Source organism: Phytophthora sojae (assembly GCF_000149755.1).
Source record: "Phytophthora sojae unplaced genomic scaffold PHYSOscaffold_10, whole genome shotgun sequence".
Lineage (NCBI taxonomy): Eukaryota > Oomycota > Peronosporomycetes > Peronosporales > Peronosporaceae > Phytophthora > Phytophthora sojae.
This window is the reverse complement of record NW_009258124.1, coordinates 205634-219972: the sequence shown is the minus strand read 5'-3', so window position 1 is coordinate 219972 and position 14339 is coordinate 205634. Positions and strand designations below refer to the sequence as shown.

The 14339-nt window shown below is 53.2% G+C and overlaps 2 protein-coding genes across 2 annotated transcripts in view; both read left to right on the top strand.

Annotated features, from left to right (window-relative positions):
* Positions 1-7753: 7753 nt before the first annotated feature.
* On the top strand, positions 7754-13624 carry PHYSODRAFT_318636 (hypothetical protein; the record flags this gene model as incomplete). Its single annotated transcript, XM_009536988.1, has 4 exons — positions 7754-7841; positions 8105-8274; positions 12866-13504; positions 13601-13624. The coding sequence occupies 4 exons, from the start codon at positions 7754-7756 to the stop codon at positions 13622-13624; spliced, it is 921 nt and encodes a 306-aa protein (XP_009535283.1).
* A 583-nt stretch (positions 13625-14207) lies between these two features.
* Positions 14208-14339, top strand: part of PHYSODRAFT_288580 (hypothetical protein) — a gene marked incomplete at its 3' end in the record, with an annotated part of 1338 nt that continues 1206 nt past the window's right edge. Inside the window, exon 1 of the mRNA XM_009536987.1 lies at positions 14208-14339.

Below are 14339 nucleotides of genomic sequence, written 5' to 3'. Positions count from 1 at the left end.
GCGGCCGCTCCGGCGTTGACCAAGCGCAGTACCAGTGTGCAGTGCTGTACTGCGCTATCAACGTTGTGGCCTAGAGACGAAACATTGTTGGGCTTCATCAATGCGAGCAGCTCTCTGAGGTATGGCGCGCTCAATGGAAGGATGGAGGGCCCACAGAGTGTGTATACCTCATCCTGGCGAGGTACTAAAGGCCAACACCAACGCTCGGGCCGCTATTTTGCGCCAGGTTCTGCGTCGACCGTGTTACCATAACTCGGAAAGATTACCGTGTTACCATAACACGGTACGACGTCCATGATGCCGTATATTGGCCTCCTACGCCTATTGATCCAGCTCGGCAGCGCTGGATCGTCGCGCTATCAGCTCCGCGCGTCCCTGCATTGCAGTTTGCAGCCTACTGTGCCTCTGATGTTCATTCAAAGAGATCTATTCTACCGCAGCGCATTCTTTGTGTTTTTGTCGCCCAAGAAGACACACACGAGGCAGACTGCCTGGCCCTCCTGGCTTCGGTAGCCTGCGTCGATTGTGTGAGGGCGGACTCCAGCTTAGACCGGCGGCTCAGCGTCGAGCGTGTCACCGACGCCGCTAACTCACAGACAGTAGTGGTGAATTACGTCGCCTTCGGTAGGTCCCAAAGGGTGAGAGGTGTATGTGTACAATACGTACGCCACGAGCCCGACCAGCTCGGTCGTGACGGTCAACATGAACTAGGGCTTGATGGCCACGCTCACGAACACCCGGCACCCATATGCCAGAGGTCGCAAGATAACGCCAATGGCGCTCCAGTACCGACAACTCGGTACTGGACGTGTGGTGGCGTTTCCAAGCAGTCATAGGCCACGAGCCATGCATTCATCACTACAGAGTGTAGGTGGTCGACAGCCTTAGACTCTATGCATGCTCGTGTAAGTGTACGTGCAGATATGTTGACTAAGCTTACCGTAATCAGTTATCTACCACCCACCAGTGACTTCACGACCAACTCTAAAGGAGTATGACTGAAGCACTCCGTGTGTGCTGCTCTAAGTATTTGGAGGGATCGTATATCCAGACTGAGAGCTGGCTAGTGTGAGGGTCGCGGCCGCAACACTCACGCCTTCTGAGATCTCCCTGTATTAACCCTTTTTTACTGGGATAGGAAGCAACGTTAGTGCTGCTATCGCAGACCAAATAGGATTATATCCGTGGTACATCAAGTCAAACGATGACCCCTCTTGACATCTAACTGGTATATTTCTTGAAACCGGTACGACTCTGGTGCCGCACTGGGCCCGGTTTATACGCGTGGGCAGACTGAACCGGTAGGATACCCATCACACCGATATGACCCCGGTGTCGCACTGGGGCCGTTTATATACGTGGGCAGATTGAACCGGTGTGCTACCGACGACACTGGTATGAATCAGTGGCAGGGTACGGATGGACGAAGAGAACGCTTGGACTGTACAATAGCACTAGAGGTACTCAGTATGTATTTGCATTTTCTACAAGCTGCAAAACAGATCTCAACCAAGGTTCGCATTTTTAATTTTGTACTAGTAAAGCATTGCCGGTAGACAGTTTGAACTGGCAAATATCCGGGCAGATGCTGCGGCTGCGAAGCAGGCGCAGGAGATGACCGTAGCTAATAAAAATAATGAAAAATAAGAAGAAGGGGTTTATACCAAAATTCTCCTATCCCAGCCTTCGCGGAGCCCTAGTAAGGTTTTCACCGCTAGGAGAAAGCAGCCTCATTGCCACCATGTTAACCAGCGACGCTACCAAAAACGAAGGTGGCACGTATCAGCCAAGGGTCGACTGTTTGTTTGTTTTTGAATTGAGATAACTATTGTTGTCACTTAGCTAATACGATCGCCAAAGCCAACGGCCGACTGTACTTCGATGTCTACTCGCGGATCGGCGTCCGCCGGCGGTAGCTTTCTTAACCCCCCCCCGCACTCATACGTTGTATATGACTACATGTTATGAAAAAGAACAGCACGTCCTTTTCTACGTGAAATACACAGGTGCAGGTGCAAATATGCACAAAGAACGAGTAGTAGCTGCAGAGAATGGTGAATTAGACTGATTATTTGATTGCTTACAGATTACTAACAGGAACCGCTCTCCCCATCATGCGTATGAGACAGTGCTGCCCTGGGTACTCTGATCAGATTAGACAGGATATGATACATGATTGTGCATAGTAGCTCGAAATGCAAGATGAATCTCCTCCGATATACCAGGGTATGTAAAAGAAGAGGTAAGCTGGAAAGAATGAACACCGTAGACACTATATTTTGCTATGTAAGGGTTATATTGCGCATGTAAGTCCTAATATGCACCCCTCAGAGAGAATGCAGCCTGGTGAGGTGGCCCAATCCAATAAAACCGAGCAGGACGTGCGCTATAATAATGCTAAGACCCATTAGCCCGCGTTTGGGAAGACGTGTCACTTGATTGCTAGCTAGGTACAGCAGGTTTTTTGTTTTCACGGCATGCATAGCCTGGTATGTTGGGATGCAATCATAGGATACTTCCAGCATAAACCCGCCCTTGTTTTGATTTTTGTTCACCATCAATAAAAAGGACACTGCAAGTTGTAGTATACCGAATTTGTTTTGTAGAGGGATACACCCTACCGGAGCTAAAATACCAGACGCCGGATTTTGCTTAAAAAACGAATCGGCACCAGACGCCCAGATGTATTTATCAAAATTACTAAACTGAGCACTCTACCTCAAGTCTCTCAAGGCCGAATCTCACTAATGCGGCTGCCGACACAGCCCAACTTATTAGCTTGTTCGCCGCCACCACCTCAACTTGAGATCGTAGAGCAAGCTTTGCGTTTGTTCCTGCCGCCGACAGAAGCACCCCCACCACCACTCTTCCCCCTTGATACTTTTCTGTAGGTAGACCCGGACGAACGTATCTTCAGCGAAACAAACATTGCAGTGTAGTCTCAGGTGCTCGACCATAGCCTTCTTCATTGCAGCAGTGTAAAATGGTAGGGCCCGCGTCGTTTTCCACCTGCCTTGACCTCCAGACAGGCGAGGGTGACTTGGTGGCGCCCGCGCCGTTGCAGAAATGATCGCGCGCTGAGCGGCCGAGAGTGCAAAAATTACTGGCTTGAAACTGGTGTATCCCTCAACAAGTCAAGCCCTGTCAATCTGAAGACACAATTGTGATTGGCTAATACTATCCTGTATCCTATACGTGGGTGTATCCCTCTACAAAACAAATTCGGTATACACCCTGTTGAAATTTAGCTACCCATCCGAGGGCGTCTTAGACAACATGTACGTCTGTCTGTGTCAACCAGTTTCCCGCAGGTTATAGAAATGTGTCGTACTTACGGAAGGCAATAGTTAGATCAAATACGCATACTTTTAACATGTAGTATACAGCTTTAACATGGTGTATATTGATCAAAGCCAGGGACCGAAAAAGCTCGCGAGTGCGGGGGGGGGGGGGTTAACCGCTCTTGGGAACGGACTCATGAGTTACAGCTTTTACACACGGGGGAGCCCGTGGACTGCGACTATCGCACTGCATAAATTTGTGGCTAGCGCATTCGGCATCACCACGCTCAATGGAGTGGGCCGGTACCGTTGTGCGTACCCTCAGGCTGTTGAAGTGTTAAAGGCCATTAGCGTCAACACCGGCTCTTAGGTTGCTATTTGCGCGAGATTCTACGCTTACCGTGTTATGATAACACGGTATGGCGACCGTGTTACCATAACACGGTAAAACGTCAGTGTCGCCGTATCTTGGCATCCTGTATCTGTTTGTGCGGCTCAGCCTACGCGGCACACCTGGATCGTCGTGAAATCCTCTACGCGCGTCCGTACATAGCGGTTTGTAGTCGACTGTGGTGTCGCTGCTCATTCAAAGCGAGCCCTTCAACACAGCGGTAGACAACCTTCCCAAGAAGACCCACACTAGCAGTACTGCCTGACGCGGCTCCTTCATCACACATGTACTGCGCTTTAAAACTCTCCCTAAGCTGCTTCGTTTGGAGTACGAGCTCGGACCTGTACGCTTGAGACGACCTCTCGCGTATCGACTAGAAATGCATCGCAATTGTCGTGGAAATAGTCCACTCGGACCGTATGGACACGCCTATTTTGGTCCTGGCCAATTGAGAGGCACTCGACCCGAGCACCAAAGTTATCCACCAATCGATGCGGCCGCGTCTGTACTTTGGCGGCATCCTCTGTAAATTGCCTGCAGACTTCTGTAATCGCACCACGGCTTCTGTAGATCATACACGGTTTCTGTAATCCGACCCGTTCCTCTGTACATACGCTACTTCCTCCTGTAGATTGGACCCTCGCTCGCTCTCGGAGTGATTATATCCACATACGTGTGTGGAGCGTATGTGGCTTCTTATGTGGCGCATTTGTGGTTTGAGTTGTCATATGGATGAAACTTTAAAAGGAGAAAGTACACGATACGTAAATTTGGTTTCCTGGGCGCATTTATGCTCGAGGGCTTAGTGAACTATGAGGCCGCATTTCCCAACGGATGTGAATTACTATTTTCAAGCAGCAATCGGCTCCCGCGGTGCATTGGCTGCCGTAGCTGATGTATTCGGTGGTTGATATGTAGGTGGTGCTGAGGCACTTTAATTAATGAGCCACATTAGTTTGCAGTTACATTGGACGGTTCTCATGATCTACTGGAAACAAATCTTTGTTTCCACTCGGAGTACCGAGTTTCGAATGCACAGTCATCTATTAACAAGTTCGCAAGTCGATGCTTATGCTTTCTGGTGGTTAATGAAGCGTAGCGAGAGCAGATCGCGTAGCTTTGCTTTACCAGACACTCAGGACGTGCATGCCCAAAGGTGGTAGCCTGTAGGAACCGGTCGGTGACTATTGTCAGAGCCGAGCCCAGCTCCAGGTCCATCACCAGCGCTAGGGGAAGAATGTAGAAGGTCAGGCAGCACACTAAGCTGCAACAGTGCGTCGATCTAACCACCGCCGCAGATTTAGAAGGGCGCCAAGTACGTTGTGCAGCGGATATATTTTTCATGTGTTGCTGGACACGCGCGACCTGAACGCCTCCCGCTCGCTATCGCTCGAGGACGGGTTCGTAAGCAGGGGCCCAACGACGCCCCCGTTAGTGCCCATCGATGTCTACCTATCGATGTGACCTTAATGCGAGTCGTGTCCAGGAGTGAGTTGAAGTGCATGACCTTAATGCGAGTCGTGTCCAGGAGTGAGTTGAAGTGCATGATTCTATTCTGTTCGACCATCGTCGTGCGCACACGTCAAGCCTTCGGTACGACTATTCCTGAGTCAGCGGAGAGGTATAGCTATTGATCCTTGAAGACCAAGATGGCGGACAAGAACATCAACATGCCTGGCGTGATTGTGTACCCGAACGTGGGCAAGGGCACGCACATCGACTCGAACGTGTGCCATCAGGCCAATGGGGTCTTCCGGACAATGAGCTCAGTGAATCTGCTCGTCCTACCGCACAACCACGTGCAGTTCAGCGAGAGAAGGCGCTCACTGTACTTCCGTGTTTAACGCTTCTGGGGCTACATGTTCGGATGCTACATGGTGCAAATGATCCCGCCGCACGCATCGCGATGGTGATCAGCGCCCCGAGCTTTGAAAATCGCTGGGATGATGCTGGTCGTGCCCCCAATGCATGACCGACGCATTCGCACGGCGGGTACTGTGGTGTTTGTCGATTCGCGTACTCAAGCTTTCGACACTTAGATGCGAGCAGTGATACCTGCGGTTTGGCCTCGATGTGAGGAGGGAGCCGATCCCTAAGGGCGAGGGCGACACACGCGCTGCTGCGTGGAGTTGAAACGTACTCAACCCGATTGGGAAAAATTCACCAGGATCTTGTGACTAGATACATCCAATGCGATGCTCGTGTTGCATGTGAGCATGACCCGAAGCACTGACTGATAAACAGTGAATGCTCGATCTCCCATCACACAGCCAGCCTTCCAGGCCTCGCTATATAGCTTCATTGTTTCCGCCAACGCGGGGATGTGCGGATAGCGCTACCTAAGAAGTTGTACGGCTTAAGCGTTGTGTTCTCCGAGAAGTTCAGATTTCATATCACGGGTCACGTCGCACACATAGCGCCTAAGTGTGCTGGTGCCGAGCGGCTTAGCAAGGGCGTGACGTGAACGTTCCGATCCTCCGAATCGGTGCAGGCCAAGTTGAAGTGCTCGAAGACTCTCTAATTTGATATGAAGACTCTATAATGTTATGCGATGCCTATACCGAAATACACAGAAGAGGCTCTCGCTCATTATAGAATTCGACGGTGAGGCAAGAAGCGGTAGGTGCGCGGAATGAAAGACAGCGGCGACGGCAGCTCTTTCAGGTGCGTTGGGTGTGTGTGTGTGTGTTAAAGCTGGTGTTATGTGGTGTGGCTGACGCTCCCTCCGTGTTGGCGTTTAGAATGAGCTACCGCGAAACCTGTCCGGCGGCTCTGGTATGCGCTGCGTTGCGTGTGGAATGCAGCGATGCTATTTTCGGGTTGTAGTGCCTACACCAGCGCACACAGCGTTTTTGCTGCGTGTGAGCGTGTCAATGCTGAACTCTAGCTGCTACGTTCAACGTGTCAGCACCGGAAGCCGTGGTTCATGAGGGGTACTCGAGTTTATGCCGGTGGCAGGTTTGGAGCTTGGACAGCAAGCTCGAGCACAGTAAGGCGATGGTCATGGTGGCGTCTAAAGACGAGCTCAGCGCGCTGAAAAGTACTGTCCGAGTCGAGGCCCACTCGTCATCGTCTACGCACCTTGAGATCCCGATGTGCTGTGCAGCAACCACAGTAGACAAGACACAAGGTACATACCCAAGCATCGGAAGGCCACGTTGCTAAAACACTACGATGCCATCTCAGGCCTGCATGATGGTTGAGCGCATTTTACGAATCGCTAGCCTCAAAACCGCTTTCTTGAGAATGCGTGGTGCAGCTAAGATGGCACGGGAGCTGTTGCACTCACTGTTGAAACAGTGAATACATGTTCAGTGTGTTACGAGTCGTCTGGTCGAAACGCGTCAAACGTTAATAGTTTCTTGGGTTTTGCTACTTTTGTGGGGCTTCCTACTTGAGTTTGAGCACTCCATGTTGCATGTATTGTAGCTCAGTTTGGTGTAAATCGTTTCGTTACTGGCCTTACTTGCCCAAATACGCATAATTTGGCACTGCTAGCCTTACTTGAATGTTAGTAGAACTCCTAAGAGGAACTCTGAGGAACTTATATCACGGCGCATGCAGCGATCAAAGCAAATAGGTTTTGCCTTGCACGAACGGGAGTGCCGTAGCACTTTGTGCTGGTTTCAACAAAGTGTTCTGTCCAATATTCTGTCCGTCTAGCCACAACCCTGTAAAACTGAAACTACGGTCAAGCTATGTGGCTATGACACACAAGACGTTATCCCGTGTCGAGAAATGACTAGCCAATTCAAGTTTAAATGTATTGCTGAGTGTGGTGCATGTGTGGCAACTGGAGCCACATATGCACCACATAATTGGCCATTCTATACACATTATATGTGGCGGTAACGTCGTCCGCTCGCTCTCAATAGGACAACCCCTTACATCCCCATACGTTATGGCAGGGCGTAGTCTCAGGTCAGAGCTACTAATCGGCCGTTTACCTGACATTTAGTACGAATCCCGCCGACTAATCAACACCGTAATCCATTCACTCCACCCCCTCTTACCTACTTTCCCACTCAGTTCCCAACGTGCGCTGCCTCGAACGCAACCCCCAAGCAACCGAGAAGAAGAAATGAACACGAGCACGCTCCACCCGCCCAATCTCCGCTCCTTTGGCGACGGTGTCATCCGTGATGTTATCCTGCGCGACCGACACTACCGTATTTGAGATCTCATACTTCATACACCATTTTCTTGAAGTTGTGTTGTTGTATTTCGTCTTTGCACCATTTCACCCTTTTTGTGCGTATTTTTGGATATTTCTTGCCAAAAATGGCCATATTATGTCGCAAATGCACTATCTCTCCGCTCTGAAATATGAGATCTCTCTGTAGTATGAGATCTAAAATACGGTACCATGAGGACAATAGAGCAGAAACTTCTTTTGTTCGGCCCAGTAGAATCGCCCTACCAAGCATTACAGGGCGCAAGCGTCCTCCCCAGGACCAAATCAAAACCGAGCCGGCGCTCAACAAAACGCAGAAGACACGCGCTGCTCTCTCAACTGATGAACTGGACGAGAAGTTCGTAGCTGAGCTTGAGCTGCGACGCAAGCGCAAGCGCATGCACCAAGCGCGGTACAAGCAGAAACATGTTGGTTTGTAGCTTGTGGTTGAGGGGGCAAATTCCGAATTGAGATTAAATGTTATCGTCTCTCAAACTACTCTCTAGTCTTCCCCTCCTGCTTTCCTCCTTGTTCTCCTTGTGCTCGTTGGTGCCTCTCATCAGATGGATTACTCCCGGGTTCCGCTTGACTTGATTTCAGTATATATGGGTCTCCCTGACCAGCCATTGGTGTACCCAGAGCCCGACTGCCGCCGGCTCTCCTGTCGCCATCGGATCCTCCGAGTCATCGGCGGATGTGTCCACACGTTCTCCTCGTCCATGTGCATCTATTGGCAACGCTCCCGAAGACTCATGAACACTCCCACTCGCCGCTAATGCTGCACGACCGTCCTGACGATTCCGCTTGCGCTGATCAGGTACTTGAGCCTCTTCGTCCCCAACGCCTTGGTTAGCATGTCCGCGAGCTGATCCTCCGTTGGCACGTAGTTGACGACGATGAGTCCTCGGGACACATTCTCGCGGATGAAGTGATGCTTGATGTCCACGTGGTTGGTCCTCGCATTGTACCCAGCGTTGCTTGCGAGGGCGATCGCGCCCTGGTTGTCCTCCCGTACTTGGGTAGCTCCCACTTGCCCGTGACCCATGTCATTGAGCACGACGCGGGTCCACAGCACCTCCTGCGTGCACACATGTACTCGGCCTCCGCCGAGCTGAGCGCCACCGTGCACTGGTACTTCGACTTGAAGACCACCGGCGCCCCGCTAATCATCACCATGATGCCCGACACCGAGCGTCGGTCGTCGAGGTTGCTGCCCCAGTCGGCGTCGGTGTACGCCGTCACCTCGACCTTCTTCGCCTTCCCAATGCAGGTACCTGAGCACGCGGATGGCAGCCTTCCAGTGCTGCTGCCCGGGGTTCTCGAGGAAGCGCGACAACTGGGTCACGATGTACGCCACATCAGGTCTGGTGCACGTTGTAATGTACAACAATCAGCCAATGAGTGATCGGTAGGGCTTCGCCTGCATTTCCTCGCGTTCCTTCTGAGTCGTCGGCGACTGAGTCTTCGACAACTTCATGCCCGATTCGCACGGGTTCACCACCACCTTGGCGTCCTGCTGATTAAACCGCTTCACCACATCATCAATGTATCGAGTCTGCTTGATCATGAGAGTCTTCGCCGACGAGTCATGGTCGATCTCCATACCAAGTATAAACTTGGCCTCGCCCAACTCCTTCATCTTAAACGCATTCTTGAGCGCCACCTTGACTTCCTGGATCATGCTGCTCGTCTTGGTTGCGATGATCATATCGTCCACGTACAGGCAGACGTACACGAACCTGCCCTTCTCGCCCGTGACGTATACACACTGGTCGCCGCCGCAGCTCCGAAATCCGATGCCCACGAAGACTCGGTGGATGGTCTTATGCCAGGCATTCGCCGCCTGCTTCAGACCATAGATCGCCTTCTGCAGCCGACACATCATGTTCTTCGCGTTGATGATTCCGTAGGGCACCCCCATGTAGACGCGCTCCACCAGCCCGCTGTTGAGAAAGGCGGTGTCCGCATCCAGCTGCTCGGTGATGTACGCCTCGGCCACCACAACCGACAGCACCACTCGGATCGAGTTCATGTTGGCCACGGGCGAGTACGTCTCGAAGAAGTCCACGCCATACTTCTGCTTAAACCCTTTCGCCACCAGGCGGGTTTTATACCTGATGACTCGGCCGTGCTCGTCGCGTTTCTTTGCGAACACCCAGCAACAACCGATCGGTCGAGCACTCGGTGTCCGACGGACCAGCGTCCATGATCCGTTGTCCGCGTGTGCCTTGAGCTCCGTCATCGTTGTCCGAGTCATCGGGACCATCTTCTTTCGACTCCTCACCGTCTGCGGAACCATCTCCAAGTAGTAGTACCGGTTCTCGGGCACGCCGGGTCCGTTCCGGCTCCGGATGGAAGACCATGTCATCATTAAATACCGGTCTCGCGAGTCGTCGGTACGTTGTCAGCTCCTGCATGAATGGCTCCGGCGTCTCCGCCTCATGCATTTCCGTGTCCTCGACGGTCTCTTCCACCGATTCCATCGGCTCGTCGGCGGCAGGTCGTTGCATCTCCTCGTGCAGCGCCACTTCATCGTCGACATCTTCCGTCGATTGAATGATCGGCGAGTTCTCGCTGGGCGCCGTGTCGTAGATGCCGTTCACCTCGCGCTCGTCCAGCTTCACCGACCGGGACGCCTTCACCTTGTTCGACTCCAAGTCGTACACTCGGTAGCCTTTTGAGTCCATTTGAAGCTTTTCGGCTCCAACTTGGTGCGTCGCGACTTGTCGACATGGGCGTAACCAATCGACTCGAAGACTCGAAGATGATCCAGTCGAGGCTTCGACTTGAACGTCAACTCGTACGGAGTCTTGGCCGGGTGCATGCTGTTCGTCGACCGGTTGATCAGGTAGACAGCAGTGCTGACACCCTCTGCCCACCATATCGAAGCCACGCCCTTGTAGTGTAGCATGCTTCGTGCCTTCTCCATGATCGTGCGGTTCATCCGCTCCGCCACGCCATTCTGCTGGGGGCTATACGGGACCGTCTTCTGATGCATAATCCCGTTCACCCGGCAGATCTCAGTCATCGGCGTGTTCACGAACTCAGTGTCATTGTCCGAGCGCAGGCATTTAATGCGCTGTCCCCACTGGTTCTCGTACAGCTTCATGAACGACTTGAACTTGGTCACGACCTCGCTCTTCTTGGTCAAGAAGTACGCCACGACGTGTCGCGAGTAGTCGTCGACAAAGGTGAGCACATATCTCGCTCCGCCCTTGGACTTCGTCTTCATAGGACCCATCAGGTCCGTATGAACCAGTTCCAGCGGTCGAGTCGTCGCCGACGTCGACCGCGACGGGAAATGTGCGACCGTCTGCTTGCCCTTCATGCATCCTCCGCACAGGGTCTTCGTCTGCTGTTGAGTCGTCGGGAGACCGTCCGTCGCCTCGCGGGTCTTCGCCATAGCGTCTCCGTTCAAGTGTCCCATTCGAGCATGCCATAGCTCCCACTTTCCGTCGACTCCCGAGTACTCGGTGTAGTACACCATGTCCTGCTGGCAGTCCAGCAAGTACGCCTTGCCGACCTTCTTCCCCGAAGCGATCGCCTTCGTCTTGTCCCAGATGACGCACGACTTCCGCTGGAACTCGACACTCATGCCGCGTTCATCCAACCTCCCAACCGAGAGTAGGCGCCGGTCGAGTCCGGGGATGTGGAGTACCTCCACCATCTTGATGCGCTTGCCGTCGATGCCCGTTAGGCGCACCGACCCTTTTCCAGCCACGCGGATCTTCTTCCCGTCCGCGATTGTCACATACATGTCCGCCGACGACTCGTTGTACTCGAACAAGTCATCGTGGTGAGGCGTCATGTGAGCCGTCGCCCCTCTATCGATCAGCCAACCCGCTGATGGATTCTCCGCCACAGCGAACACCGAGTCTTCGGCGGTGTCTCCATTTGCCTTTTCCGGGCAGCCCCGCTTCATGTGGCCCACTTGGTCACAGTTGAAGCACTTGCCCTTGAAGCCATCGACCTTTCGTCCGCCGTTGCGCTTGCGGCCGAATGCCTTGCCGCCCTTGCCGAACTTCCCGTTCTGGCCCCTACCTCCGAACGAGGTAGCGCAACGCGCGCTCCGTGGCCTCCTTCTTCTCCTGCCGCTCGTACTCCTTGAGCAGCTTCTCCTTCACCTCGATGAGGGTCACGTCCTTCGAGTTCTCAACGATGGATGCGATCAACTCGTACTCCACCGGCAAGCTGCTCAACAGGATGACGAGTTGTCGGGAGTCATCGAGCGGCTCTCCAAGCATCTGGAGGCCCACGATGAGCTCGTCGAACTTGTCCAGGTGCTTCGCCATCGTCGCACCGTCCTCCATCTTGAACTCGTGGAGCCGACGAGTCATCGTGACCCGATTATGCATCATCGTCCGATTGTAGAACTCGCGTAGAGTATTCCAGGCTTGGATAGCCGACGTCGCCAACCGAATCTTCGTGGGGGTGTTCCACAGCCACGCCTTGAGCGATCAGACCGAGCGCCTTCATGTCGTTGAGCATCCAGGCCTCCGTCATCTCCGTCGGGTCCTTCACCACTTGGACGTGCGCCAGCAGCCCCGTCCTCGCGAGCGTCATACGCATCGCGAACTCCCAGTGGAAGTAATTGTCGCTTCCCAGGATGACTTCGGCCTTCTTGCTGGACGTCGTCATGTCGGTCGTCGGGGAGGGCTTGAGCTTGTTGCGGCTGTTAACCTGTTGGTTTGTAGCTTGTGGTTGAGGGGGCAAATTCCGAATTGAGATTAAATGTTATCGTCTCTCAAACTACTCTCTAGTCCTCCCCTCCTGCTTTCCTCCTTGTTCTCCTTGTGCTCGTTGGTGCCTCTCATCAGATGGATTACTCCCGGGTTCCGCTTGACTTGATTTCAGTATATATGGGTCTCCCTGACCAGCCATTGGTGTACCCAGAGCCCGACTGCCGCCGGCTCTCCTGTCGCCATCGGATCCTCCGAGTCATCGGCGGATGTGTCCACACGTTCTCCTCGTCCATGTGCATCTATTGGCAACGCTCCCGAAGACTCATGAACAAAACAGCGCGAACTTCTGGCAGACTTGGAGAAGACCATCGAGACGCTCAAGACGGAGGTCCAAGAGCTCGAACTGCAGTACCGCCTCGTGTCCTACAGTGTCCCGACCAACTCGACGATCTGGGGCGTCGCGGCTGAGTACTTCCGGCTCTTCCGGCACGGCGTCAAGGCCCCCATCACGGCCCTGCCACGCAGCAGCCAGTACCAAGTCCAGTGCGACTTTATCCAGGCTACGATGGCGCTGGACGTGACGGACGGCACGGTCTTCGGAGTCAAGGCAGTGATGAAGAACCTGCTGCTCCAGTCACGCTGCTACCAGGAGATCGACACGTACCCCATGCGCTTGGAGAAAGGACCCGGGGAATCGTTGGTCGCCACGACTCGGTGCGTTCTCAAGATTACCGATAACACTCTACGGTACGGGTTTCCTCACCTGGTCGGGGAGTTGGCGCCTCTGGCTGGCAAGTTGCTCGGCAAACGGATTACTTTGCAAGGATCCGTGCGCTTCTTGCGGGATAATGCCAAAGGCCGAGTGACGCAGCTCCACTGGAGGGTGGACATGCTGTCGGCCCTTCTGACGCTACTAGGCAATCTGGAGGATGTAGAACGTGTGTTTGATGGTGCTCGCGTCACCCCTGAAGGCATGGTGAGGGGAAGCTGGGATAACGTGAGTTGCCATAGCTTTAGGCACCGTTTTTGCTGTAAAACCATAGTATTCAAATTGCGGTCTTCATGTCAACAGCACAGCGTCTACTACAAATTGTAGTAGACTACAAAAAATGTATTATACTACCGTACTGTAGTACAGCTTAGGAATAGGAATGTCGGTCGTTCGTGCAAAGAATGGCGTTGCGAAGTCTCCTATTTGTTGACCTCCTTCGAAGACGAAGCATGAGCTCCGAGCTGCAGTTCCCAGAGCCCGAAGAGGCTCAAGGTCTTCTCCACGATATCATGGAGTTCCTTGATTCATGTGAAGACCAACACGCATTGAGCGGCTCCGACAGCGCTGGGCCTGCATCACCAGGCTGCGACCAAGGCTGTTCGACTGGTAGTGGAGACCGTGGCAAGAGGCGGCGAGGGAAAGACTATTCCCCAGAGTATGAGCGTCGACGACGAGAGAGGAAGAAGGCGGAGAGAGAAGCGCTCAAAACGCATGCCCAGCAGTACGAGACGCAGCTCGAACTCCTGCGGCTTCGACGACCAGTTCATCAAACTGAGTCCAAGTGGGGATGGGTCGAAGCAGCTACTACCGAAGAGGAGAAGCGACACGAGGCAGAAGAGCTCAATCGACAGCTACGTGGGCTGCTAGCTCAGTACTTGAGCACAGCTCAGACATTCAAGAACTTACTCACTCAGAACTCAGAGCTTGTTGAGGTGAGTTGTCGCGTTAGTTGAAATACTGTCATGATTTTTGTCTTATTGTGTTGTGTATACTACAGCGTGCTCAGATGGTGTTAGGTAGCAGTCCTCCGAGTCTTTCC